The 23,174-nt window shown below is 47.5% G+C and overlaps 1 protein-coding gene across 2 annotated transcripts in view; it reads left to right on the forward strand.

The window, feature by feature from the left end:
* The window catches only part of LOC124031892 (growth arrest-specific protein 2-like), an 80,917-nt gene that overhangs the window by 18,384 nt on the left and 39,359 nt on the right, over positions 1 to 23,174 (forward strand). For both annotated transcript variants that reach the window (XM_046343688.1, XM_046343698.1), the window contains exons 2-3: positions 1,794 to 1,957; positions 15,389 to 15,528. In XM_046343688.1, the coding sequence (XP_046199644.1) occupies positions 1,813 to 1,957; positions 15,389 to 15,528 (285 nt within the window). In that variant the 5' untranslated portion in view covers positions 1,794 to 1,812. The remainder of the gene's footprint in view (positions 1 to 1,793; positions 1,958 to 15,388; positions 15,529 to 23,174) is intronic.

Genomic DNA, 23,174 nt, shown 5'->3' on the forward strand with positions numbered 1-23,174 from the left:
TTCTGAGGGTCCTTGGGATGGTGTGGGTAAAGAGAGCTGGGTTTAGTAGAACAGTGTGGGTTTAGTAGAACAGTGTGGGTTTAGTCGGACAGTGTGGGTTTAGTAGAACAGTGTGGGTTTAGTAGAACAGTGTGGGTTTAGTAGAACAGTGTGGGTTTAGTCGGACAGTGTGGGTTTAGTAGAACAGTGTGGGTAAAGAGAGCTGGGTTTAGTAGAACAGTGTGGGTTTAGTAGAACAGTGTGGGTTTAGTAGAACAGTGTGGGTTTAGTAGTACAGTGTGGGTGAAGAACCAGTAACTGGAAGAAAAATAATGATGAGAGAGGGAGGGATAGAGGTTGAATGGAGTGATGATTTTTTATTTTACCTTTATTTAACCAGGCAAGTCAGTTAAGAACCTATTCTTATTTTCAATGACGGCCTAGGAACAGTGGGTTAACTGCCTGTTCAGGGGCAGAACGACAGATTTGTACCTTGTCAGCTCAGGGGTTTGAACTCGCAACCTTCCGGTTACTAGTCCAACGCTCTAACCACTAGGCTACGCTGCCACCCCAAATGACCTGTAGAGGAGAATGAGAGGGATAGAAGTGGAGTGGAAAGAAGGAAAGAAGGTGTGGTTCAAGTGAAGACATACTTAAATGGAGAGCAGGTGATGTCTGACCCTCTCCTCTCAGGGCCAGTGTTTGTTGTGACTGTCTGACCCTCTCCTCTCAGGGCCAGTGTTTGTTGTGACTGTCCGACCCTCTCCTCTCAGGGCCAGTGTTTGTTGTGACTGTCTGACCCTCTCCTCTCAGGGCCAGTGTTTGTTGTGACTGTCTGACCCTCTCCTCTCAGGGCCAGTGTTTGTTGTGACTGGGCCAGTGTTTGTTGTGACTGTCTGACCCTCTCCTCTCAGGGCCAGTGTTTGTTGTGACTGTCTGACCCTCTCCTCTCAGGGCCAGTGTTTGTTGTGACTGTCTGACCCTCTCCTCTCTCAGGGCCAGTGTTTGTTATGACTGTCTGACCCTCTCCTCTCTGTTTGTTGTGACTGTCTGAGGGCCAGTGTTTGTTGGACTGTCTGACCCTCTCCTCTCTCAGGGCCAGTGTTTGTTGTGACTGTCTGACCCTGTCTGGGCCAGTGTTTGTTGTGACTCTGACCCTCCTCTCTCAGGGCCAGTGTTTGTTGTGACTGTCTGACCCTCTCCTCTCAGGGCCAGTGTTTGGCCAGTGTTTGTTGTGACTGTCTGACCCTCTCCCTCTCTCTAGTGTTTGTTGTGACTGTCCAGTCCCCTCTAGGGCCAGTGTTTGTTGTGACTGTCTGACCCTCCCCTCTCTCAGGGCCAGTGTTTGTTGTGACTGTCTGACCCTCCTCTCAGGGCCAGTGTTTGTTGTGACTGTCTACCCTCCTCATGGGCCAGTGTTTGTTGTGACTGTCCGACCCTCTCCTCTTACATTTACATTACATTTACATTTAAGCTCAATAACATGCTGGATAAGGGCCAGTGTTTGTTGTGACTGTCTGACCCTCTCCTCTCTCAGGGCCAGTGTTTGTTGTGACTGTCTGACCCTCTCCTCTCTCAGGGCCAGTGTTTGTTGTGACTGTCTGACCCTCTCCTCTCTCAGGGCCAGTGTTTGTTGTGACTGTCCGACCCTCCCCTCTCTCAGGGCCAGTGTTTGTTGCTGGGTCTCCTTTAGGGCCAGTGTTTATCCAGGAGCTGACCCTCTCCTCTCAGGGCCAGTGTTTGTTGTGACTGTCTGACCCTCTCCTCTCAGGGCCAGTGTTTGTTGTGACTGTCCGACCCTCTCCTCTCTCAAGGTGACGGGAGAGACCCACCATGTGCAGCTCTCTGAGTCCCAAGCAGCCGATTGGCCCAGGCCTGACGGATATGCAGCAGTATAGCCAATGGCTGGCCAGCCGCCACGAAGCCAGCCTTTTGCCAATGAAGGAAGACCTAGCCCTATGGCTAACTAGCATGCTGGGTAAGTTCTATGTGATGTATAGAATATATACTTTCATATATAGATTAAAATATATGTGGATCCTACAGTATGTTTGGGTCTACTGCTCATGATGGAGGACATGTGGCTCAATAACATGCTGGATAAGGATTGGGGCTTCGATTCCCACTGGGGACACCCACACCAACATGCTGGGTCAGGATGGGGCTTCGATTCCCACTGGGGACATCGATACCAACATGCTGGGTAAGGATTGGAGCTTCGATTCCTTCTGGGGACACCCACACCAACATGCTGGGTAAGGATTGGGGCTTCGATTCCCACTGGGGACACCCACACCAACATGCTGGGTCAGGATGGGGCTTCGATTCCCACTGGGGACATCGATACCAACATGCTGGGTAAGGATTGGGGCTTCAATTCCCACTGGGGACACCCACATCAACATGCTGGGTAAGGATTGGGGCTTCGATTCCCACTGGGGACACCCACACCAACATGCTGGGTAAGGATTGGGGCTTCGATTCTCACTGGGGACACCCACACCAACATGCTGGGTAAGGATTGGGGCTTCGATTCCCACTGGGGACACCCACACCAACATGCTGGGTAAGGATTGGGGCTTCGATTCCTTCTGGGGACACCCACACCAACATGCTGGGTCAGGATTGGGGCTTCGATTCCCACTGGGGACACCCACACCAACATGCTGGGTAAGGATTGGAGCTTCGATTCCTTCTGGGGACACCCACACCAACATGCTGGGTAAGGATTGGGGCTTCGATTCTCACTGGGGACACCCACACAAACATGCTGGGTAAGGATTGGGGCTTCGATTCTCACTGGGGACACCCACACAAACATGCTGGGTAAGGATTGGGGCTTCGATTTTCACTGGGGACATCGATACCAACATGCTGGGTAAAGATTGGGGCTTCGATTCCTTCTGGGGACACCCACACCAACATGCTGGGTCAGGATTGGGGCTTCGATTCCCACTGGGGACACCCACACCAACATGCTGGGTAAGGATTGGAGCTTCGATTCCTTCTGAGGACACCCACACCAACATGCTGGGTCAGGATTGGGGCTTCGATTCCCACTGGGGACACCCACACCAACATGCTGGGTAAGGATTGGGGCTTCGATTCCCACTGGGGACACCCACACCAACATGCTGGGTAAGGATTGGGGCTTCGATTCCCACTGGGGACACCCACACAAACATGCTGGGTAAGGATTGGGGCTTCGATTCTCACTGGGGACACCCACACCAACATGCTGGGTAAGGATTGGGGCTTTGATTCTCACTGGGGACACCCACACCAACATGCTGGGTAAGGATTGGGGCTTCGATTCTCACTGGGGACACCCACACCAACATGCTGGGTAAGGATTGGGGCTTCGATTCCCACTGGGGACACCCACACCAACATGCTGGGTAAGGATTGGGGCTTCGATTTTCACTGGGGACACCCACACAAACATGCTGGGTAAGGATTGGGGCTTCGATTCTCACTGGGGACACCCACACCAACATGCTGGGTAAGGATTGGGGCTTCGATTCCCACTGGGGACACCCACACAAACATGCTGGGTAAGGATTGGGGCTTCGATTCCCACTGGGGACACCCACACCAACATGCTGGGTAAGGATTGGGGCTTCGATTTTCAATGGGGACATAGATATATATATTTATATAGCCCTTGTTACATCAGCTGATATATCAAAGGGCTGTACAGAAACTCAGCCTATGCAGGTGTAGAATCACGGTGGCTAGGAAAAACTCCCTAGAAAAGGCCAAAACCTAGGAAGAAACCTAGAGAGGATCCAGGCTATGAGGGGTGGCCAGTCTTCTTCTGGCTGTGCCGGGTGGAGATAAAAACAGAACATGGCCAAGATGTTCAAATCTTCGTAAATGACCAGCATGGTCAAATATTAGTAATCACAGTGAACAGGTCAGGGCTCCATAGCCGCAGGCAGAACAGTTGCAACTGGAGCAGCAGCACGGCCAGGTGGACTGGGGACAACAAGGAGTCATCATGTCAGGTAGTCCTGAGGCATGGTCCTACAGCTCAGGTCCTCCGAGAGAGAGAAAGAAAGATAGAGAGGAAGAGAGAATTAGAGGGAGCATACTTAAATTCACACAGGACACCGGATAAGACAGGAGAAATACTCCAGATATAACAGACTGACCTTAGCCCTCCAACACATGAACTACTGCAGCATAAATACTGGAGGCTGAGACGGGAGGGATCAGGAGACACTGTGGCCCCATCCGATGAGACCCCTGGACAGGGCCCACCCACTTTGCCAAAGCACAGCCCCCACACCACTAGAGGGATATCTTCAACCACCAACTTACCATCCTGAGACAAGGCCTAGTATAGCCCACAAAGATCTCCGCCATGACACAACCCAAGGGGGGGCGCCAACCCAGACAGGAAGACCACGTCAGTGACTCAACCCACTCAAGTGACGCACCTCTCCTAGGGACGACAAGGAAGATCACCAGTAAGCCAGTGACTCAGCCCCTGTAATAGGGTTAGAGGTAGAGAATCCCAGTGGAGAGAGGGGAACCGGCCAGGCAGAGACGGCAAGGGCTGTTTGTTGCTCAAGTGCCTTTCCGTTCACCTTCACACTCCTGGGCCAGACTACACTCAATCATAGGACCGACTGAAGAGATGAGTCTTCAATAAAGACTTGAAGGTTGAGACCGAGTCTGTGTCTCTCACATGGGTAGGCAGACCATTCCATAAAAATGGAGCTCTATAGGAGAAATCCCTGCCTACAGCTGTTTGCTTAGAAATTCTAGGGACAATTAGGAGGCCTGTGTCTTGTGACCGTAGCGTACGTGTAGGTATGTATGGCAGGACAAATCGGAAAGATAGCTAGGAGCAAGCCCATGTAATGCTTTGTAGGTTAGCAGTAAAACCTTGAAATCAGCCCTTGCCTTAACAGGAAGCCAGTATAGGGAGGCTAGCACTGGAGTAATATGATTAAATTTGTTGGTTCTAGTCAGGATTCTAGCAGCCGTATTTAGCACCAACTGAAGTTTATTTAGTGCTTTATCCGGGTAGACGGAAAGTAGAGCATTGCAGTAGTCTAACCTAGAAGTAACAAAAGCAAGGATACATTTTTCTGCGTCATCTTTGGACAGAAAGTTTCTGATTTTTGCAAAATTACGTAGGTGGAAAAAAGCTGTCCTTGAAACAGTCTTGATATGTTCGTCAAAAGAGAGATCAGGGTCCAGAGTAACGCTGAGGTCCTTCACAGTTTTATTTGAGATGACTGTACAACCATCAAGATTAATTGTCAGATTCAACAGAATATATCTTTGTTTCTTGGGACCTAGAACAAGCATCTCTGTTTTGTCCGAGTTTAAAAGTAGAAAGTTTGCAGCCATCCACTTCCTTATGTCTGAAACACAGGCTTCTAGCCAGGGCAATTTTGGGGCTTCACCATGTTTCAATGAAATGTACAGCTGTGTGTCATCCGCATAGCAGTGAAAGTTAACATTATGTTTTCGAATGACATCCCCAAGAGGTAAAATATATAGTGAAAACAATAGTGGTCCTAAAACGGAACCTTGAGGAACACCATAATGTACATTTGATTTGTCAGAGGACAAACCAGTCACAGAGACTAACCGATATATTTCCGACAGATAAAATCTAAACCAGGCCAGAACTTGTCTGTGTAGACCAATTTGGGTTTCCAATCTCTCCAAAAGAATGTGGTGATCGATGGTATCAAAAGCAGCACTAAGGTCTAGGAGCACGGGGACAGATGCAGAGTCTCAGTCTGACGCCATTAAAAGGTCATTTACCACCTTCACAAGTGCAGTCTCAGTACTATGATGGGGTCTAAAACCAGACTGAAGCATTTCGTATACATTGTTTGTCTTCAGGAAGGCGGTCAGTTGCTGGGCAACAGCTTTTTGTAAACATTTTGAGAGGAATGGAAGATTCGATTTAGGCCAATAGTTTTTTATATTTTCTGGGTCAAGGTTTGGCTTTTTCAAGAGAGGCTTTATTACTGCCTCTTTTAGTGAGTTTGGTACACATCCAGTGGATAGAGAGCTGTTTATTATGTTCAACATAGGAGGGCAAAGCACAGGAAGCAGCTAGTTTAGTTGGAATTGGGTCCAGTATGCAGCTTGAAGATTTAGAGGCCATGATTATTTTCATCATTGTGTCAAGAGATATAGTACTAAAACACTTGAGTGTCTCTCTTGATCCTAGGTCCTGGCAGAGTTGTGCAGACTCAGGACAACTGAGCTTTGGAGGAATACGCAGATTTAAAGAGGAGTCTGTAATTTGCTTTCTAATGATCATGATCTTTTGCTCAAAGAAGTTCATGAATTTATTACTGCTGAAGTGAAAGCCATCCTCTCTTGGGGAATGCTGCTTTTTAGTTAGCTTTGCGACAGTATCAAAACTAAATTTGGGATTGTTCTTATTTTCCTCAATTTTCCTCAATCAATTGAAAAATAGGATGATCGAGCAGCAGTGAGGGCTCTTCGATACTGCACGGTATTGTCTTTCCAAGCTAGTCGAAAGACTTCCAGTTTGGTGTGGCGCCATTTCCGTTCCAATTTTCTGGAAGCTTGCTTCAGAGCTCAGGTATTTTCTGTATACCAGGGAGCTAGTTTCTTATGACAAATGTTTTTAGCTTTTAGGGGTGCAACTGCATCTAGGGTATTGTGTAAGGTTAAATTGAGTTCCGCAGTTAGGTGGTTAACTGATTTTTGTCCTCTGGCGTCCTTGGGTAGGCAGAGGGAGTCTGGAAGGACATCAAGGAATCTTTGTGTTGTCTGGGAATTTATAGCACAACTTTTGATGCTCGTTGGTTGGGGTCTGAGCAGATTATTTGTTGCGATTGCAAACGTGATAAAATGGTGGTCCGATAGTCCAGGATGAGGAAAAACATTAGATCCACAACATTTATTCCATGGGACAAAACTAGGTCTAGAGTATGACTGTGACAGTGAGTGGGTCCAGAGACATGTTGGACAAAGCCCACTAAGTCGATGATGGCTCCGAAAGCCTTTTGGAGTGGGTCTGTGGACTTTTCCATGTGAATATTAAAGTCACCAAAAATGTTAATATTATCAGCTATGACTACAAGGTCCGATAGGAATTCAGGGAACTCAGTGAGGAACGCTGTATATGGCCCAAGAGGCCTGTAAACAGTAGCTCTAAAAAGTGATTGAGTAGGCTGCATAGATTTCATGACTTGAAGCTCAAAAGATGAAAATGTTTTACATTTTTTTATTATTATTAAAATTTGCTATCGGAAATGTTAGCAACACCTCTTGTCTTTGCGGCATGCGCGGGGGATATGGTCACTAGTGTAACCAGGAGGTGAGGCCTCATTTAACACAGTAAATTCATCGGGCTTAAGGCATGTTTCAGTCAGGCCAATCACGTCAAGTTTATGATCAGTGATCAGTTCATTGACTATAACTGCCTTGGAAGTGAGGGATTGAACATTAAGTAGCCCTATTTTGAGATGTGAGATATCACAATCACTTTCAATAATGGTAGGAATGGAGGAGGTCTTTATCCTAGTGAGATTGCTAAGGCGAACACCGCCATGTTTCATTTGCCCAACCTAGGTCGAGGCACAGACACGATCTCAATGGAGATAGCTGAGCTGACTACACTGACTGTGCTAGTGGCAGGCACCACTAAGCTGGCAGGCTGGCTAACAGCCTGCTGCCTGGCCTGCACCCTATTTCATTGTGGAGCTAGGGGAGTTAGAGCCCTGTCTATGTTGGTAGATGAGATGAGAGCACCCCTCCAGCTAGGGTGGAGTCAGTCACTCCCCAGCAGGTCAGGCTTGGTCCTGTTTGTGGGTGAGTCCGAGAAAGTGGGCCAATTATCTACAAATTCTATCTTTTGGGAGGGGCAGAAACCCGTTTTCAACCAGCAATTGAGTTGTGAGACTCTGCTGTAGAGCTCATCACTCCCCCTAACTGGGAGGGGGCCAGAGACAATTACTCAATGCCGACACTTCTTTCTAGGTGATCTCTTTACATCTCTCAGTGTAGCAGATGTATGAGAATAATTGTTCCGAGTCTGGTTCCTCTAAAGGTTTAATTCGACCAGGGAGTTTTCCCCTGCCACTGTGCTTCTGCTTGCTCTTTCAAGTCCAGGCTGGGTTACTGAGGCATGGTCTCTTTGGGATCCAGGCTGGGTTACTGAGGCATGGTCTCTTTGGGATCCAGGCTGGGTTACTGAGGCATGGTCTCTTTGGGATCCAGGCTGGGTTACTGAGGCATGGTCTCTTTGGGATCCAGGCTGGGTTACTGAGGCATGGTCTTTTGGGATCAGGCTGGGTTAGAGGCATGGTCTCTTTGGGAGGCTGGGTTACTGAGGCATGTTCTCTTTGGGATCCAGGCTCTGAGGCATGGTTGGGATCCAGGCTGGGTTATCTGAGGCATGGTCTCTTTGGGATCCAGGCTGGGTTACTGAGGCATGGTCTCCAGGCTTTGGGATCCAGGCTGGGTTACTGTTATCTGAGGCATGGTCTCTTTGGGATCCAGGCTGGGTTACTGAGGCATGGTCTCTTTGGGATCCAGGCTGGGTTACTGAGGCATGGTCTCTTTGGGATCCAGGCTGGGTTACTGAGGCATGGTCTCTTTGGGATCCAGGCTGGGTTACTGAGGCATGGTCTCTTTGGGATCCAGGCTGGGTTACTGAGGCATGGTCTCTTTGGGATCCAGGCTGGGTTACTGAGGCATGGTCTCCTTGGGATCCAGGCCTGGGTTACCTAATAAACATGTGTGTTGTATTGAGTAAAGGTAAACATGTTTGTAAAAATACCACAGCCAAACCAGTCTCTGCAGGCTGTTTCAGTCATCGGGTTGTTTTGTACCTGTGACTGATCATAGTTCAGGAAGCAATTTGATGTCGCTGTGTCTGATTTGCAAAGCTGTCCAAAGCATAGCCTGTTCAACAAACAATCATCTGACCGTGTTACACCACGTTGTGTTAAACCTTAAAACACAGGTGATGGTCTGTTGTTTGCAGTTAGGTAGTTAGTTATTGTGTTAGTTACTTTTGTAGCCTAATCAGCGTCAGCCATTATTCACTATTACCTTTTAATTTGAATGGATTCTCAATGGACTTGCATTATCCTGTTGATCTGAAGGTCATTACCAATCAATTGTTAATGAGTCTGGAATGGAGATTGTGTCCAAGGGGCAGACTGGGACCAGAAATCGGCTCTGGCATTTCTAACACATCAGCCCATTTTTTTTTCCCACCTTGAGGCCCTCATTATTAGACAGATAATAATAATTAGACAGGCCCACTGGGCTTAAAATGGACCAGCCCATCCGGCATGTCGGCCAGTACACACATTGTAACCTTCTCCTAATTGAATAATGGCTATTATTAGCATCTTTAGTAGCCAACTGTACAACGTACGATAGAAAGAAGTTTAGCTGTAGACTACTTTATCAGTAGCCTCTTGATTGTTCAACACTTCCTATTCAAGGAAGTGCTTCAAATCAGCATATTCCGTTTGATCCTATCTGACCCTATATTGACACACTCTATCTGTGTCAGTCCCTATCTGTTAGCATTGGGAATTGTGTGTGTGTGTGTGCATTTTCAGTCCCTAACTGTTAGCATTGGGTAGCCAGCTGAGCTGAGATATTAGGTAGGGCCTCTGATGTGGTCTGGTTAGCCCCCGGGGGGGGGGGGGACTACAGGAAGGAGATACATCACACGGTTAATCTGGCCTCGTGCTCCCTACCAGTTTGCAAATAATCAGCAGCTGATGATGAGATCTTCCTTGACGATCTTCCAGAATGTTCATCTCTGGTCTAGATTTGACAATTACTTGAAAAAGATTGCTCCGCCCACAATAGTATGACATTGGTTAAAGCATCATATGTAAATCAATTTCAATGAAAATTCAAAAATCAACCTGATTGGAGATACACAACTCACTCCCTGCCTAACGTCATGAGCCGTGCGGCCTTTATCGAGAAAAACGCTCCGGATTTTTAACAGGGTCGTTAGCAATTTAGTTGTCAGAGTATTTTCTGCGGCCCACCTAGCTCAATTTCTAGACATCAGATTAAAACGAGACGATATAGTGTCCATAAAGTGACCATTGAATAAACAATTGGCAGATTGTTTGGACTTTCCAGTCCAAACCAGAAGTATTGTTCTAAAGCATATAAAGCATATTAATATGTCTGGATTTGATTAAAGCTTTTATCTGTATTGAAGTTCAAATCTGATGCAGTACAAATCACATTTTTTTCGTGGAGCACTTCCTCTAAGATAATTTGGCTGTTTTTGAGAGGGTTTGAATACTAACCAATCCTACACTTTGATTGCAATTCTATTAGAGCAACTTAGGTCAAAGTAAGCTGAAGCTGTGTGCTGGTAAACCTTGGTAGAGCATGGTGCTGGGTGGTAGGCGTTGTGGTGCTGGTAAACCTTGGTAGGGCATGGTGCTGGGTGGTAGGCATTGTGATGCTGGTAAACCTTGATAGAGCATGGTGCTGGGTGGTAGGCGTTGTGGTGCTGGTAAACCTTGGTAGAGCATGGTGCTGGGTGGTAGGCATTGTGATGCTGGTAAACCTTGATAGAGCATGGTGCTGGGTGGTAGGCATTGTGGTGCTGGTAAACCTTGGTAGAGCATGGTGCTGGGTGGTAGGCATTGTGGTGCTGGTAAACCTTGGTAGAGCATGGTGCTGGGTGGTAGGCGTTGTGGTGCTGGTAAACCTTGGTAGAGCATGGTGCTGGGTGGTAGGCATTGTGGTGCTGGTAAACCTTGGTAGAGCATGGTGCTGGGTGGTAGGCATTGTGGTGCTGTAAAACCTTGGTAGAGCATGGTGCTGGGTGGTAGGCATTGTGGTGCTGTAAAACCTTGGTAGAGCATGGTGCTGGGTGGTAGGCGTTGTGGTGCTGGTAAACCTTGGTAGGGCATGGTGCTGGGTGGTAGGCGTTGTGGTGCTGGTAAACCTTGGTAGGGCATGGTGCTGGGTGGTAGGCGTTGTGGTGCTGGTAAACCTTGGTAGAGCATGGTGGTGGGTGGTAGGCGTTGTGGTGCTGGTAAACCTTGGTAGGGCATGGTGCTGGGTGGTAGGCGTTGTGGTGCTGGTAAACCTTGGTAGGGCATGGTGCTGGGTGGTAGGCGTTGTGGTGCTGGTAAACCTTGGTAGGGCATGGTGCTGGGTGGTAGGCGTTGTGGTGCTGGTGGATTTCCTTTCTTTTTCGGCTTCAGACAAATGGCTACTTCTCACTTAAAAGTTTTTTTTTGTTGTTCTTATTACTGTAGATATGTTTGAAAAGGTCACAATAAACAAGACATACAATATATGTACTTTGGCGCGGCAGGTAGCCTAGTGTTAAGAGCATTGGGCAAGTAACCAAAAGGTTGCTGGATCGAATCCCAGAACTGACAAGGTACAAACCTGTCCCTGAACAAGGAAGTTAACGCACTGTTCTCCTTATCTGACTTGCCTAGTTAAATAACGGTTGAATTAAAAATGAGGGAGGGGACGGGTAGTGGTTAGAGTGGAGGGGTGGCAGGGTAGCCTAGTGGTTAGAGTGGAGGGGCGGCAGGGTAGCCTAGTGGTTAGAGTGGAGGGTTGGCAGGGTAGCCTATTGGTTAGAGTGGAGGGGTGGCAGGGTAGCCTAGTGGTTAGAGTGGAGGGGCGGCAGGTAGCCTAGTGGTTAGAGTGGAGGGTTGGCAAGTAGCCTAGTGGTTAGAGTGGAGGGGTGGCAAGTAGCCTAGTGGTTAGAGTGGAGGGGTGGCAGGGTAGCCTAGTGGTTAGAGTGGAGGGGTGGCAGGGTAGACTAGTGGTTAGAGTCGAGGGGCGGCAGGGTAGCCTAGTGGTTAGAGTGGAGGGGCGGCAGGGTAGACTAGTGGTTAGAGTGGAGGGGCGGCAGGGTAGACTAGTGGTTAGAGTGGAGGGGCGGCAGGGGTTAGACTAGTGGTTAGGAGGGGCGGCAGGGTAGCCCAGTGGTTAGAGTGGAGGGGGTAGCGTGGTTAGGGTGGAGGGTAGCCTAGTGGTTAGAGTGGAGGGGCGGCAGGGTAGCCTAGTGGTTAGAGTGGAGGGGCGGCAGGGTAGCCTAGTGGTTAGAGTGGAGGGGCGGCAGGGTAGCCTAGTGGTTAGAGTGGAGGGGCGGCAGGGTAGCCTAGTGGTTAGAGTGGAGGGGCGGCAGGGTAGCCTAGTGGTTAGAGTGGAGGGGCGGCAGGGTAGCCTAGTGGTTAGAGTGGAGGGCGGCAGGGTAGCCTAGTGGTTAGAGTGGAGGGGCGGCAGGGTGGAGGGGAGGGCGGCAGGGTAGCCTAGTGGTTAGAGTGGAGTTGTGGCAGGGTAGCCTGCAGGGTAGCCTAGTGGTTAGAGTGGAGGGGCGGCAGGGTAGCCTAGTGGTTAGAGTGGAGGGGCGGCAGGGTAGCCTAGTGGTTAGAGTGGAGGGGCGGCAGGGTAGCCTAGTGGTTAGAGTGGAGGGGCGGCAGGGTAGACTAGTGGTCCCTCTGATGAGGGAGGGGACGGTAACACTTTATAATAAGCGAGGCTTTATAAGCCAGGTATATATTCATTAGTAAATAAATAACTAAATATTAACAAATCATTTCTACATTATTAGTAAATATATTTACATGAATGTTTAACTAACTAATATAGTTGCTAATAATGTACTAATCAAATCAAATCAAATTTATTTATATAGCCCTTCGTACATCAGCTGATATCTCAAAGTGCTGTACAGAAACCCAGCCTAAAACCCCAAACAGCAAACAATGCAGGTGTAAAAGCACGGTGGCTAGGAAAAACTCCCTAGAAAGGCCAAAACCTAGGAAGAAACCTAGAGAGGAACCAGGCTATGTGGGGTGGCCAGTCCTCTTCTGGCTGTGCCGGGTGGAGATTATAACAGATCATGACCAAGATGTTCAAATGTTCATAAATGACCAGCATGGTCATTTATTTACATGAATGTTTAACTAACTAATATAGTTGCTAATAATGTACTAATCTTTTACAACATTTATAAATCATTTGTTAACAGTATTTATTTTCTAATGTTGTATGGTTTATAAAGGATAGTTAATAGAAAGTTAAGATAGTTAAAGTATAGTAATGGATAGTTAATAGAAAGTGTTGAATAAGAATAAGGCAGGAGTATAGGGTTTTCCCAAGTTCTCTCTCTCTCACTCCATCTCTCTCTCTCTCACTCCATCTCCCTGTCTCTCTCTCCATCTCCCTGTCTCTCTCTCAATCTCCCTGTCTCTCTCTCAATCTCCCTGTCTCTCTCTCCATCTCCCTGTCTCTCTCTCCATCTCCCTGTCTCTCTCTCCATCTCCCTGTCTCTCTCTCCATCTCCCTCTCTCTCTCCATCTCCCTGTCTCTCACTCCATCTCCCTGTCTCTCTCCATCTCCCTGTCTCTCTCCCCATCCTCTGGGATCAATTACACCATTTGGAACTCATTAAAACCCCTGAACCCACCTCCCCTCCTTCTCCTCCGGCCCCCTCCTCCCATCTACCAAACCCCCTCCCCTCCTTCTCCTCCGGCCCCCTCCTCCCATCTACCAAACCCCCACCCCTCCTTCTCCAGCCCTCTCCTCTCCTCCCTCTACCAAACCCTACCCCCCTCCTTCTCTAGCCCTGTCCTCTCCTCCCTCTACCAAACCCTAACCCCCCTCCTCCTTCTCCAGCCCCCTCCTCTCTCTACCAAAAGAAAAATAGATGAAGACAGAAATCCCCCTGGTTTCTTTTCCACAGTTAGACGCCCCCCCGCCACCTCCCATTGCAGTCAGAATGATCTAACTAAGAAGGAATGGTCGTCTGGATGCCAGTCAACTAGAAATACCACATGTTGATCTGTGTGTGTGTGTGTGTGTGTGTGTGTGTGTGTGTGTGTGTGTGTGTGTGTGTGTGTGTGTGTGTGTGTGTGTGTGTGTGTGTGTGTGTGTGTGTGTGTGTGTGTGTGTGTCACCCATACGTAGAATCTATGCACACATGACTGTGTGTGTAAAAGTCTGCTAAATGGCATATATTATTTATTATATATTGTGTGTGTGTGTGTGTGTGTGTGTGTGTGTGTGTGTGTGTGATCTCTGGAGAGTTTATCAATGCTGTGCAGAATCAGGGCTGTTCATATGGCCTTACTATCAGTCAGACTGTGTCTTTGTTGCTCTCTCTTGTGACCTACAGTGTTTTCAGTCACACATGTTTAGGAACTGTGGGCTACTGTCATCTTAAATTTATTCACCATTATCTGATAGGCAGAACCTTTACCAACACGACATACTTGGACTCTTAATTATGTCCGGTTTAAAGATCCAGTCTCGACGTCAACAGTGAAGAGGCGACTCCGGGAGGCAGAGTTCCTCTGTCCAGTGTCTGTGTTCTTTTGCCCATCTTAATCTTTTTATATTTATTGGCCAGTCTGAGATATGGATTTTTCTTTACAACTCTGCCTAGAAGGCCAGCATCCCGGAGTCGCCTCTTCACTGTTGACTTTGAGACTGGTGTTTTTGAGGGTACTATTTAACTAGACACTCTAATGTACTTGTCCTCTTGCTCAGTTGTGCACCGGGGCCTCTCACTCCTCTTTCTATGGTTCGAGCCAGTTTGTGCTGTTCTGTGAAGGGAGTAGTACACAGATATTCAGTTTGTTGGCAATTTCTCACGTGGAACAGCCTTCATTTCTCAGAACAAAAATAGACTGACGAGTTTCAGAGGAAAGTTCTTTGTTTCTGGCCATTTTGAGCCTGTAACCGAACCCACAAATGCTGATGCTCCAGATACTCAACTCGTCTAAAGAAGGACCGTTTTAATGCTTCTTTAAGCAGAACAACAGTTTTCGGCTGTGCTAACATAATTGCAAAAGGGTTTTCTAATGATAAATTAGCCTTTTAAAATGATAAACTTGGATTAGCTAACACAACATGCCATTGGAACACAGGAGTGATGGTTGCTGATAATGGGCCTCCATAGATAATAAATGGGCCTCTGTAGATAATAAATGGGCCTCTGTAGATAATAAATGGGCCTCTGTAGATAATAAATGGGCCTCTGTAGATAATAAATGGGCCTCTGTAGATAATAAATGGGCCTCTGTAGATAATAAATGGGCCTCTGTAGATAATAAATGGGCCTCTGTACGCCTATGTAGATATTCTTTTTTTTTTAAATCACCCGTTTCCAGCTACAATAGTCATTTACAACATTAACAATGTCCACATTGTATTTCTGATCAATGTCATGTTATTTTAATGGACAAAAAATGTGCTTTTCTTTCAAAAACAAGAACATTTCTAAGTAAACCCAAACTTTTGAACAGTAGTGTATATACTACCGTTCAAAGGTTGTAAATATATATATATATATATATATATATATATATAATGGGCTCGTAATGAAAAAGCATATATTTAATGGGTCTCCTTCCCTCCACATCCCTCTCCACCCCAGGTCTGGAGATCACAGCAGAGAGCTTCATGGAGCGATTGGACAATGGCTTCCTGCTGTGCCAGCTGGCTGAGACGCTACAGGAGAAGTTCAAGCAGAACCAGACTCAGAACCATGGAGAACTGCCTCTTGGCAATAGAGAGGTACTGAGAAACCTATGCCCTTTTCACACTTTTTCACACTATCACGCTGACCCGAATCATAAATCAGAACCAATGGCGAGGTGGCTGGTCCTTGCCTGGTCCCGGAGCAGAAAAAACCAAGGCAGGGATCCAGTCTGGGGTCTCAAAGTAAAAGTGCTGACATAGGATTATCAGTTTTGCCCTTTTTCATCATAATGAATAGCATTATATGGACAGGGGGGAACCTGATCCTAGATCAGCACTTAATACTCTGATTTTGATTACGAGTCCTGATCTGTTTGTGCCTTATAGCCAACTTCTGTGGTTGGTTGGTTTGGTTGTTTGATATGCCAATGACCATGAAAGTGGCCAGAGAGCACTAACAGATCTGGGACCAGGTTAAGAATCATAGTGGTGAAAACAAGACTAATTTAGTTGAGGCTAGATTGTCCCATGCTGTGCTAATCTTTCTTTATTTGTAAAAATGTACAGATTTCCAGTAAACAACTTTTGGTATATTTGGGAATTTGTTGTTTTTGTTGTCCTTGAATTGAATGCTACTATACTACTGCAATAACTCATGAACTAACCGCCACTTTGGAATATAATCCTTAAAATAAAATACTTTGTGTGCATACATTCTACGTATGGGTGGTCCTTCTGTAGCTCAGTTGGTAGAGCATGGCGCTTGTAACGCCAGGGTAGTGGGTTCGATCCCCGGGACCACCCATACGTAGAATGTATGCACACATGACTGTAAGTCGCTTTGGATAAAAGCGTCTGCTAAATGGCATATATTATTATTATTATTATTATTATTGAATCAGAATATTAAGATTACAACCAGGCTCATGTAATTTCATTGTGGAAAAACCTCAGAGATCTTCAGATTAAAAATCAGGATATTGCTTTGCATGTGAAGCTTCTAGAATACCCCAGGACGGTGTTCCATGTTTAGCCAATCTATGATTACACAGGACAGTGTTCATAGTTAGCCTATCTATGATTACACAGGACAGTGTTCATAGTTAGCCTATCTATGATTACACAGGACAGTGTTCATAGTTAGCCTATTTATGATTACACAGGACAGTGTTCATAGTTAGCCTATCTATGATTACACAGGACAGTGTTCATAGTTAGCCTATCTATGATTACACAGGACAGTGTTCATAGTTAGCCTATCTATCATTACACAGGACAGTGTTCATAGTTAGCCTATCTATGATTACACAGGACAGTGTTCATAGTTAGCCTATCTATCATTACACAGGACAGTGTTCATAGTTAGCCTATCTATGATTACACAGGACAGTGTTCATATTTATCTGAAACCTAGACATAATATTAGTCTGTGGTTAGAGAGATTATTTTACCATTTTTTTAAATGATTTTTTGTTAAACATGTAAAACAGTATCGGTATCCAACCCAATTCATTGCCAGCTGAACTGCAATCAGTTCTTATTCCAGCTGAACTGCAATCAGTTCTTATGCCAGCTGAACTGCAATCAGTTCTTATGCCAGCTGAACTGCAATCAGTTCTTATGCCAGCTGAACTGCAATCAGTTCTTATTCCAGGTGAACTGCAATCAGTTCTTATGCCAGCTGAACTGCAATCAGTTCTTATGCCAGCTGAACTGCAATCAGTTCTTATGCCAGCTGAACTGCAATCAGTTCTTATGCCAGCTGAACTGCAATCAGTTCTTATTCCAGCTGAACTGCAATCAGTTCTTATGCCAGCTGAACTGCAATCAGTTCTTATGCCAGCTGAACTTCAATCAGTCCTTATGCCAGCTGAACTGCAATCAGTTCTTATGCCAGCTGAAAGCCAATTCGCTAACCTTCACATAAGAGACTAGTAGTCCTGCAGCAACTGATATTTCATGACCCGATAGGCCAGTTTTGTAATTAGTGAGTCTTCGGCAAAATGTCTCTTTTAAAGGTATTTATTAAGTAAGTCTGTTTCTGCAAGGTCTTTGGTATGTCATACCATGGCTGTATATAATAGCTATTGGTACAAGCTGTCCCCATTATGGGGCCCCATATTTGAGTAGATGCCACATGCTGGAGGTTAGAGTGAGAATAACTGTATGGGAAGGTGTAGTGTATAGCTTGTTAAACTGTATAGTAAGGTAGTGTATAGCTTGTAAAACTCCGACCATGCTGTTTCATACGAAACTAATGACAGGAACGGGTTCATTTTGTTAGAATCGTTGATGTGAAATACACCAAGCATGAAGTTTACATTGTACATTTTCAATAGTGTTCAAATAGTATTTGAAATAATTTGGAGTCATTTAGGTGGGCTTGAATGAGCTTGCCTGGTGTAATGGAACTAATAGAATCTAGAAATAGAATAAAGGATGGAGCCAATAGAATCTAGAAATAGAATAGAGGATGGAACCAATATAATCTAGAAATAGAATAGAGGATGGAACCAATAGAATCTAGAAATAGAATAGAGGATGGAACCAATAGAATCTAGAAATAGAATACAGGTTGGAACCAATAGAATCTAGAAATAGAATACTGGTTGGAACCAATAGAATCTAGAAATAGAATACAGGTTGCAAAAGTGCAAACCCCGCCCATCTGTCACTCCAGGCAGACTAAACGATCAAAGTATCTGAACGATTTCAAATAGTATTTGAACAGAGGTCTGAGCCATTGCAGGGCTGGTGGTGGTGGGTCTCGTGATGCTGGTGAGAGTCTGTTACAGAGCTGCTGGTGGTGGGTCTCCTGATGCTGGTGAGAGTCTATTACAGAACTGCTGGTGGTGGGTCTCCTGATGCTGGTGAGAGTCTGTTACAGGGCTTCTTGTGGTGGGTCTCCTGATGCTGGTGAGAGTCTGTTACAGGCTGCTGGTGGTGGGTCTCCTGATGCTGGTGAGAGTCTGTTACAGGGCTTCTTGTGGTGGATCTCCTGATGCTGGTGAGAGTCTGTTACAGGGCTGGTGGTGGTGGGTCTCCTGATTCTGGTGAGTCTGTTACAGGGCTTCTTGTGGTGGGTCTCCTGATGCTGGTGAGAGTCTGTTTCAGGGCTGGTGGTGTTGGGTCTCCTGAGGCTGGTGGTAGTCTGTTACAGGGCTGGTGGTGGTGGGTCTCCTGATGCTGGTGGGAGTAGATCAGCTAGCAGCACAGATGTGTGGAAATACTTGAGGTCAATTGCCATAGGGAGGCCCCTTGTGAATATAGAGCAGTCTATTGATCTAGGAAAGAGAGAGAAATGGAGGGTGGGAGGGAGAGACTGAAGGAGAGGGGGAGGGAGAGAGAGAGAGACAGAACTCTGGAGAAAATGTTTTTTTGGGGGACCTAGACATTCTGTTCACTCCCCCTAACAGAAAATAGGGGGGAAAATATTTGAATCTCTGAGGTCAATAGATCATGTTTGGATAGAGACTGGACTTAAAGGTAGTCAGCCAGCTGGCCAGCCAGCCAGCTAGCTAGTCAGCCAGCCAGATAGCTAGCCAGTCAGTCAGTCAGCCAGCTAGTCAGTCAGCCAGCTAGTCAGTCAGCCAGATAGCTAGCCAGTCAGTCAGCCAGCTAGTCAGTCAGTCAGCCAGCCAGCTAGCCAGTCAGCCAGAGAGCCAGATAGCCTAGCCAGTCAGCCCGTCAGTCAGTTAGCCAGTCAGCCAGATAGCCAGTCAGCCAGTCAGCCAGTTCAGGCTTATTACTTATACCTGAGTTACACAGGATAACTGGGGCCAATTTCTCTCCAAGACCTGTCAATTCATTATTTCACAGGGCTTTTTATTTTATTTCATTTAAACAATCTGACGTTAAACAATGTCTCCTGCAATTATTTTTAAATTATTACTTTTAAAAGTCATCTCTGCTCAGACTCAGAACAGTTTGGTTTTAAAAAGGCCCAGTTATCTCTACTCAGATTCAGAACAGTTTTGTTTTAAAAGGCCCAGTTATCTCTACTCAGATTCAGAACAGTTTTGTTTTAAAAGGCCCAGTTATGTCTACTAAAATACAGAGAAGACTTCAAAGCCAAAGCTCTAAACCGCCCCAACCAATTCCAACCTGCTCCAAACCCCTCCAACCTGCTCCAAACTGCTCCAACCTGCTCCAAACCACTCCAAACCCCTCCAACCTGCTCCAACCTGCTCCAAACCCCTCCAACCTGCTCCAAACCGCTCCAAACCACTCCAAACCGCTCCAACCTGCTCCAAACCACTCCCAACCGCTCCAACCCGCTCCAAACCGCTCCAACCTGCTCCAACCCGCTCCAACCTGCTCCAAACCGCTCCAACCTGCTCCAAACAGCTCCAACCTGCTCCACAGAGCTCCAAACCACTCCAACCTGCTCCAACCCGCTCCAACCTGCTCCAAACCGCTCCAACCTGCTCCAACCTGCTCCAAACAGCTCCAACCTGCTCCACAGAGCTCCAAACCACTCCAACCTGCTCCAAACCGCTCCAACCTGCTCCAAACAGCTCCAAACCGCTCCAAACCACTCCAACCTGCTCCAAACCGCTCCAAACCTGCTCCAACCTACTCCAAACCGCTCCAACCTGCTCCAAACCACTCCAACCTGCTCCAAACCGCTCCAAACCGCTCCAAACCGCTCCAACCTGCTCCAAACCGCTCCAACCTGCTCCAACCTACTCCAAACCGCTCCAAACCGCTCCAACCTGCTCCAACCTGCTCCAAACCGCTCCAACCTGCTCCAAACAGCTCCAACCCGCTCCAAACCGCTCCAAACCGCTCCAACCTGCTCCAAACCGCTCCAACCCGCTCCAACCTGCTCCAAACCGCTCCAAACCGCTCCAACCTGCTCCAAACTGCTCCAACCTGCTCCAACCTGCTCCAACCTGCTCCAGACCGCTCCAAACCGCTCCAACCTGATCCAACCTGCTCCGAACCGCTCCGAACCGCTCCAAACCGCTCCAAACCGCTCCAACCTGCTCCAAACCGCTCCAACCTGCTCCAAACCGCTCCAAACCGCTTGGAATAGTTTGGAGCTCCAAAGCTCCAACCTGCTCTGTATATGGAACGAGCTCCAACCCGCTCCAACCCGCTCCAACTAGTGGGATATAAAAGCTGCTCGATAAGAGCTGTCGATATAGAGCTGCTCGAAACAGCTCCAAACCGTTCCAACCTCTCCACCCTACTTAACAGGTTCCCATCTCCAACCTGCTCCAACCGCCCATCTCCACCCAACCTGCTCCCATCTCCACCCAACTTAACCGGTTCCCATCTCCACCCAAACTTAACAGGTTCCCATCTCCACCCATCCAAACCGCTCCAACCCACCCAACCTCCAAACCTCCAACCTACTTAACACCGCTCCCATCTCCACCTGTTCCAACCTGCTAACACGTTCCCATCTCCACCCAAACTTAACACGTTTGGAGCATCTCCATCCATACTTAACACGTTCCAACTATCTATAAAAGCCGATCTGTCGATATAGAGCTGTCGATATAGAGCAGGTTCCCATCTCCACCCATACTTAACAGGTTCCCATCTCCACCCATACTTAACAGGTTCCCATCTCCACCCATACTTAACACGTTCCCATCTCCACCCATACTTAACAGGTTCCCATCTCCACCCATACTTAACACGTTCCCATCTCCATCCATACTTAACACGTTCCCATCTCCACCCATACTTAACACGTTCCCATCTCCATCCATACTTAACAGGTTCCCATCTCCACCCATACTTAACACGTTCCCATCTCCATCCATACTTAACACGTTCCCATCTCCATCCATACTTAACACGTTCCCATCTCCACCCATACTTAACACGTTCCCATCTCCATCCATACTTAACAGGTTCCCATCTCCACCCATACTTAATATTAACTAGACAGGCGAGGAGGGTTCTGCAGGTAGCTACAGTATCCATAGCAGTATGTAACCAGGCATCCTCTGGACATAACGTTAGTCTATCACAGGACCTTAGCCCCCTTCTATATCTTTAATGTTGAGTGCCAAACAGAGACAGTAGTTTAGTCTTAGTGACCCGGCCGGGAATTGATCTCCCAACCTTGCCAACTCGGGGAGGACACTCTAACTACAAGACCACTGAGTTGGTAGTGTACAGAGTAGCTCATACTAGTACGGTGGTCCACTAAAACAAAGATGCGGGCATAACCTTCAACCAAAGAACGTGAGCTAAAATGTGGCCATAGCAGAGAGGAGCCAGCTAGGAGAGCCTGGGATGAAAGGAGAAAGGCAGAGTCCCTCCCAGAGAGGAGCCAGCTAGGAGAGCCTGGAATGAAAGGAGAAAGGCAGAGTCCCTCCCGAGAGGAGAGAACTAGGAGAGCCTGGAATGAAAGGAGAAAGGCAGAGTCCCTCCCAGAGAGGAGAGAACTAGGAGAGCCTGGAATGAAAGGAGAAAGGCAGAGTCCCTCCCAGAGAGGAGAGAACTAGGAGAGCCTGGAATGAAAGGAGAAAGGCAGAGTCCCTCCCAGAGAGGAGCCAGTTAGAAGAGCCTGGAATGAAAGGAGAAAGGCAGAGTCCCTCCCAGAGAGGAGAGAACTAGGAGAGCCTGGAATGAAAGGAGAAAGGCAGAGTCCCTCCCAGAGAGGAGAGAACTAGGAGAGCCTGGAATGAAAGGAGAAAGGCAGAGTCCCTCCCAGAGAGGAGAGAACTAGGAGAGCCTGGAATGAAAGGAGAAAGGCAGAGTCCCTCCCAGAGAGGAGAGAACTAGGAGAGCCTGGAATGAAAGGAGAAAGGCAGAGTCCCTCCCAGAGAGGAGAGAACTAGGAGAGCCTGGAATGAAAGGAGAAAGGCAGAGTCCCTCCCAGAGAGGAGAGAACTAGGAGAGCCTGGAATGAAAGGAGAAAGGCAGAGTCCCTCCCAGAGAGGAGAGAACTAGGAGAGCCTGGAATGAAAGGAGAAAGGCAGAGTCCCTCCCAGAGAGGAGAGAACTAGGAGAGCCTGGAATGAATGGAGAAAGGCAGAGTCCCTCCCAGAGAGGAGCCAGTTAGAAGAGCCTGGAATGAAAGGAGAAAGGCAGAGTCCCTCCCAGAGAGGAGAGAACTAGGAGAGCCTGGAATGAAAGGAGAAAGGCAGAGTCCCTCCCAGAGAGGAGAGAACTAGGAGAGCCTGGAATGAATGGAGAAAGGCAGAGTCCCTCCCAGAGAGGAGCCAGTTAGAAGAGCCTGAAATGAAAGGAGAAAGGCAGAGTCCCTCCCAGAGAGGAGAGAACTAGGAGAGCCTGGAATGAATGGAGAAAGGCAGAGTCCCTCCCAGAGAGGAGAGAACTAGAAGAGCCTGGAATGAAAGGAGAAAGGCAGAGTCCCTCCCAGAGAGGAGAGAACTAGGAGAGCCTGGAATGAAAGGAGAAAGGCAGAGTCCCTCCCAGAGAGGAGAGAACTAGGAGAGCCTGGAATGAAAGGAGAAAGGCAGAGTCCCTCCCAGAGAGGAGCCAGAACTAGGAAGAGCCTGGAATGAAAGGAGAAAGGCAGAGTCCCTCCCAGAGAGGAGAGAACTAGGAGAGCCTGGAATGAAAGGAGAAAGGCAGAGTCCCTCCCAGAGAGGAGAGAACTAGGAGAGCCTGGAATGAAAGGAGAAAGGCAGAGTCCCTCCCAGAGAGGAGAGAACTAGGAGAGCCTGGAATGAAAGGAGAAAGGCAGAGTCCCTCCCAGAGAGGAGCCAGTTAGAAGAGCCTGGAATGAAAGGAGAAAGGCAGAGTCCCTCCCA

This window comes from Oncorhynchus gorbuscha, linkage group LG01, assembly GCF_021184085.1.
Source record: "Oncorhynchus gorbuscha isolate QuinsamMale2020 ecotype Even-year linkage group LG01, OgorEven_v1.0, whole genome shotgun sequence".
NCBI classification, from domain to species: Eukaryota; Metazoa; Chordata; class Actinopteri; order Salmoniformes; family Salmonidae; genus Oncorhynchus; species Oncorhynchus gorbuscha.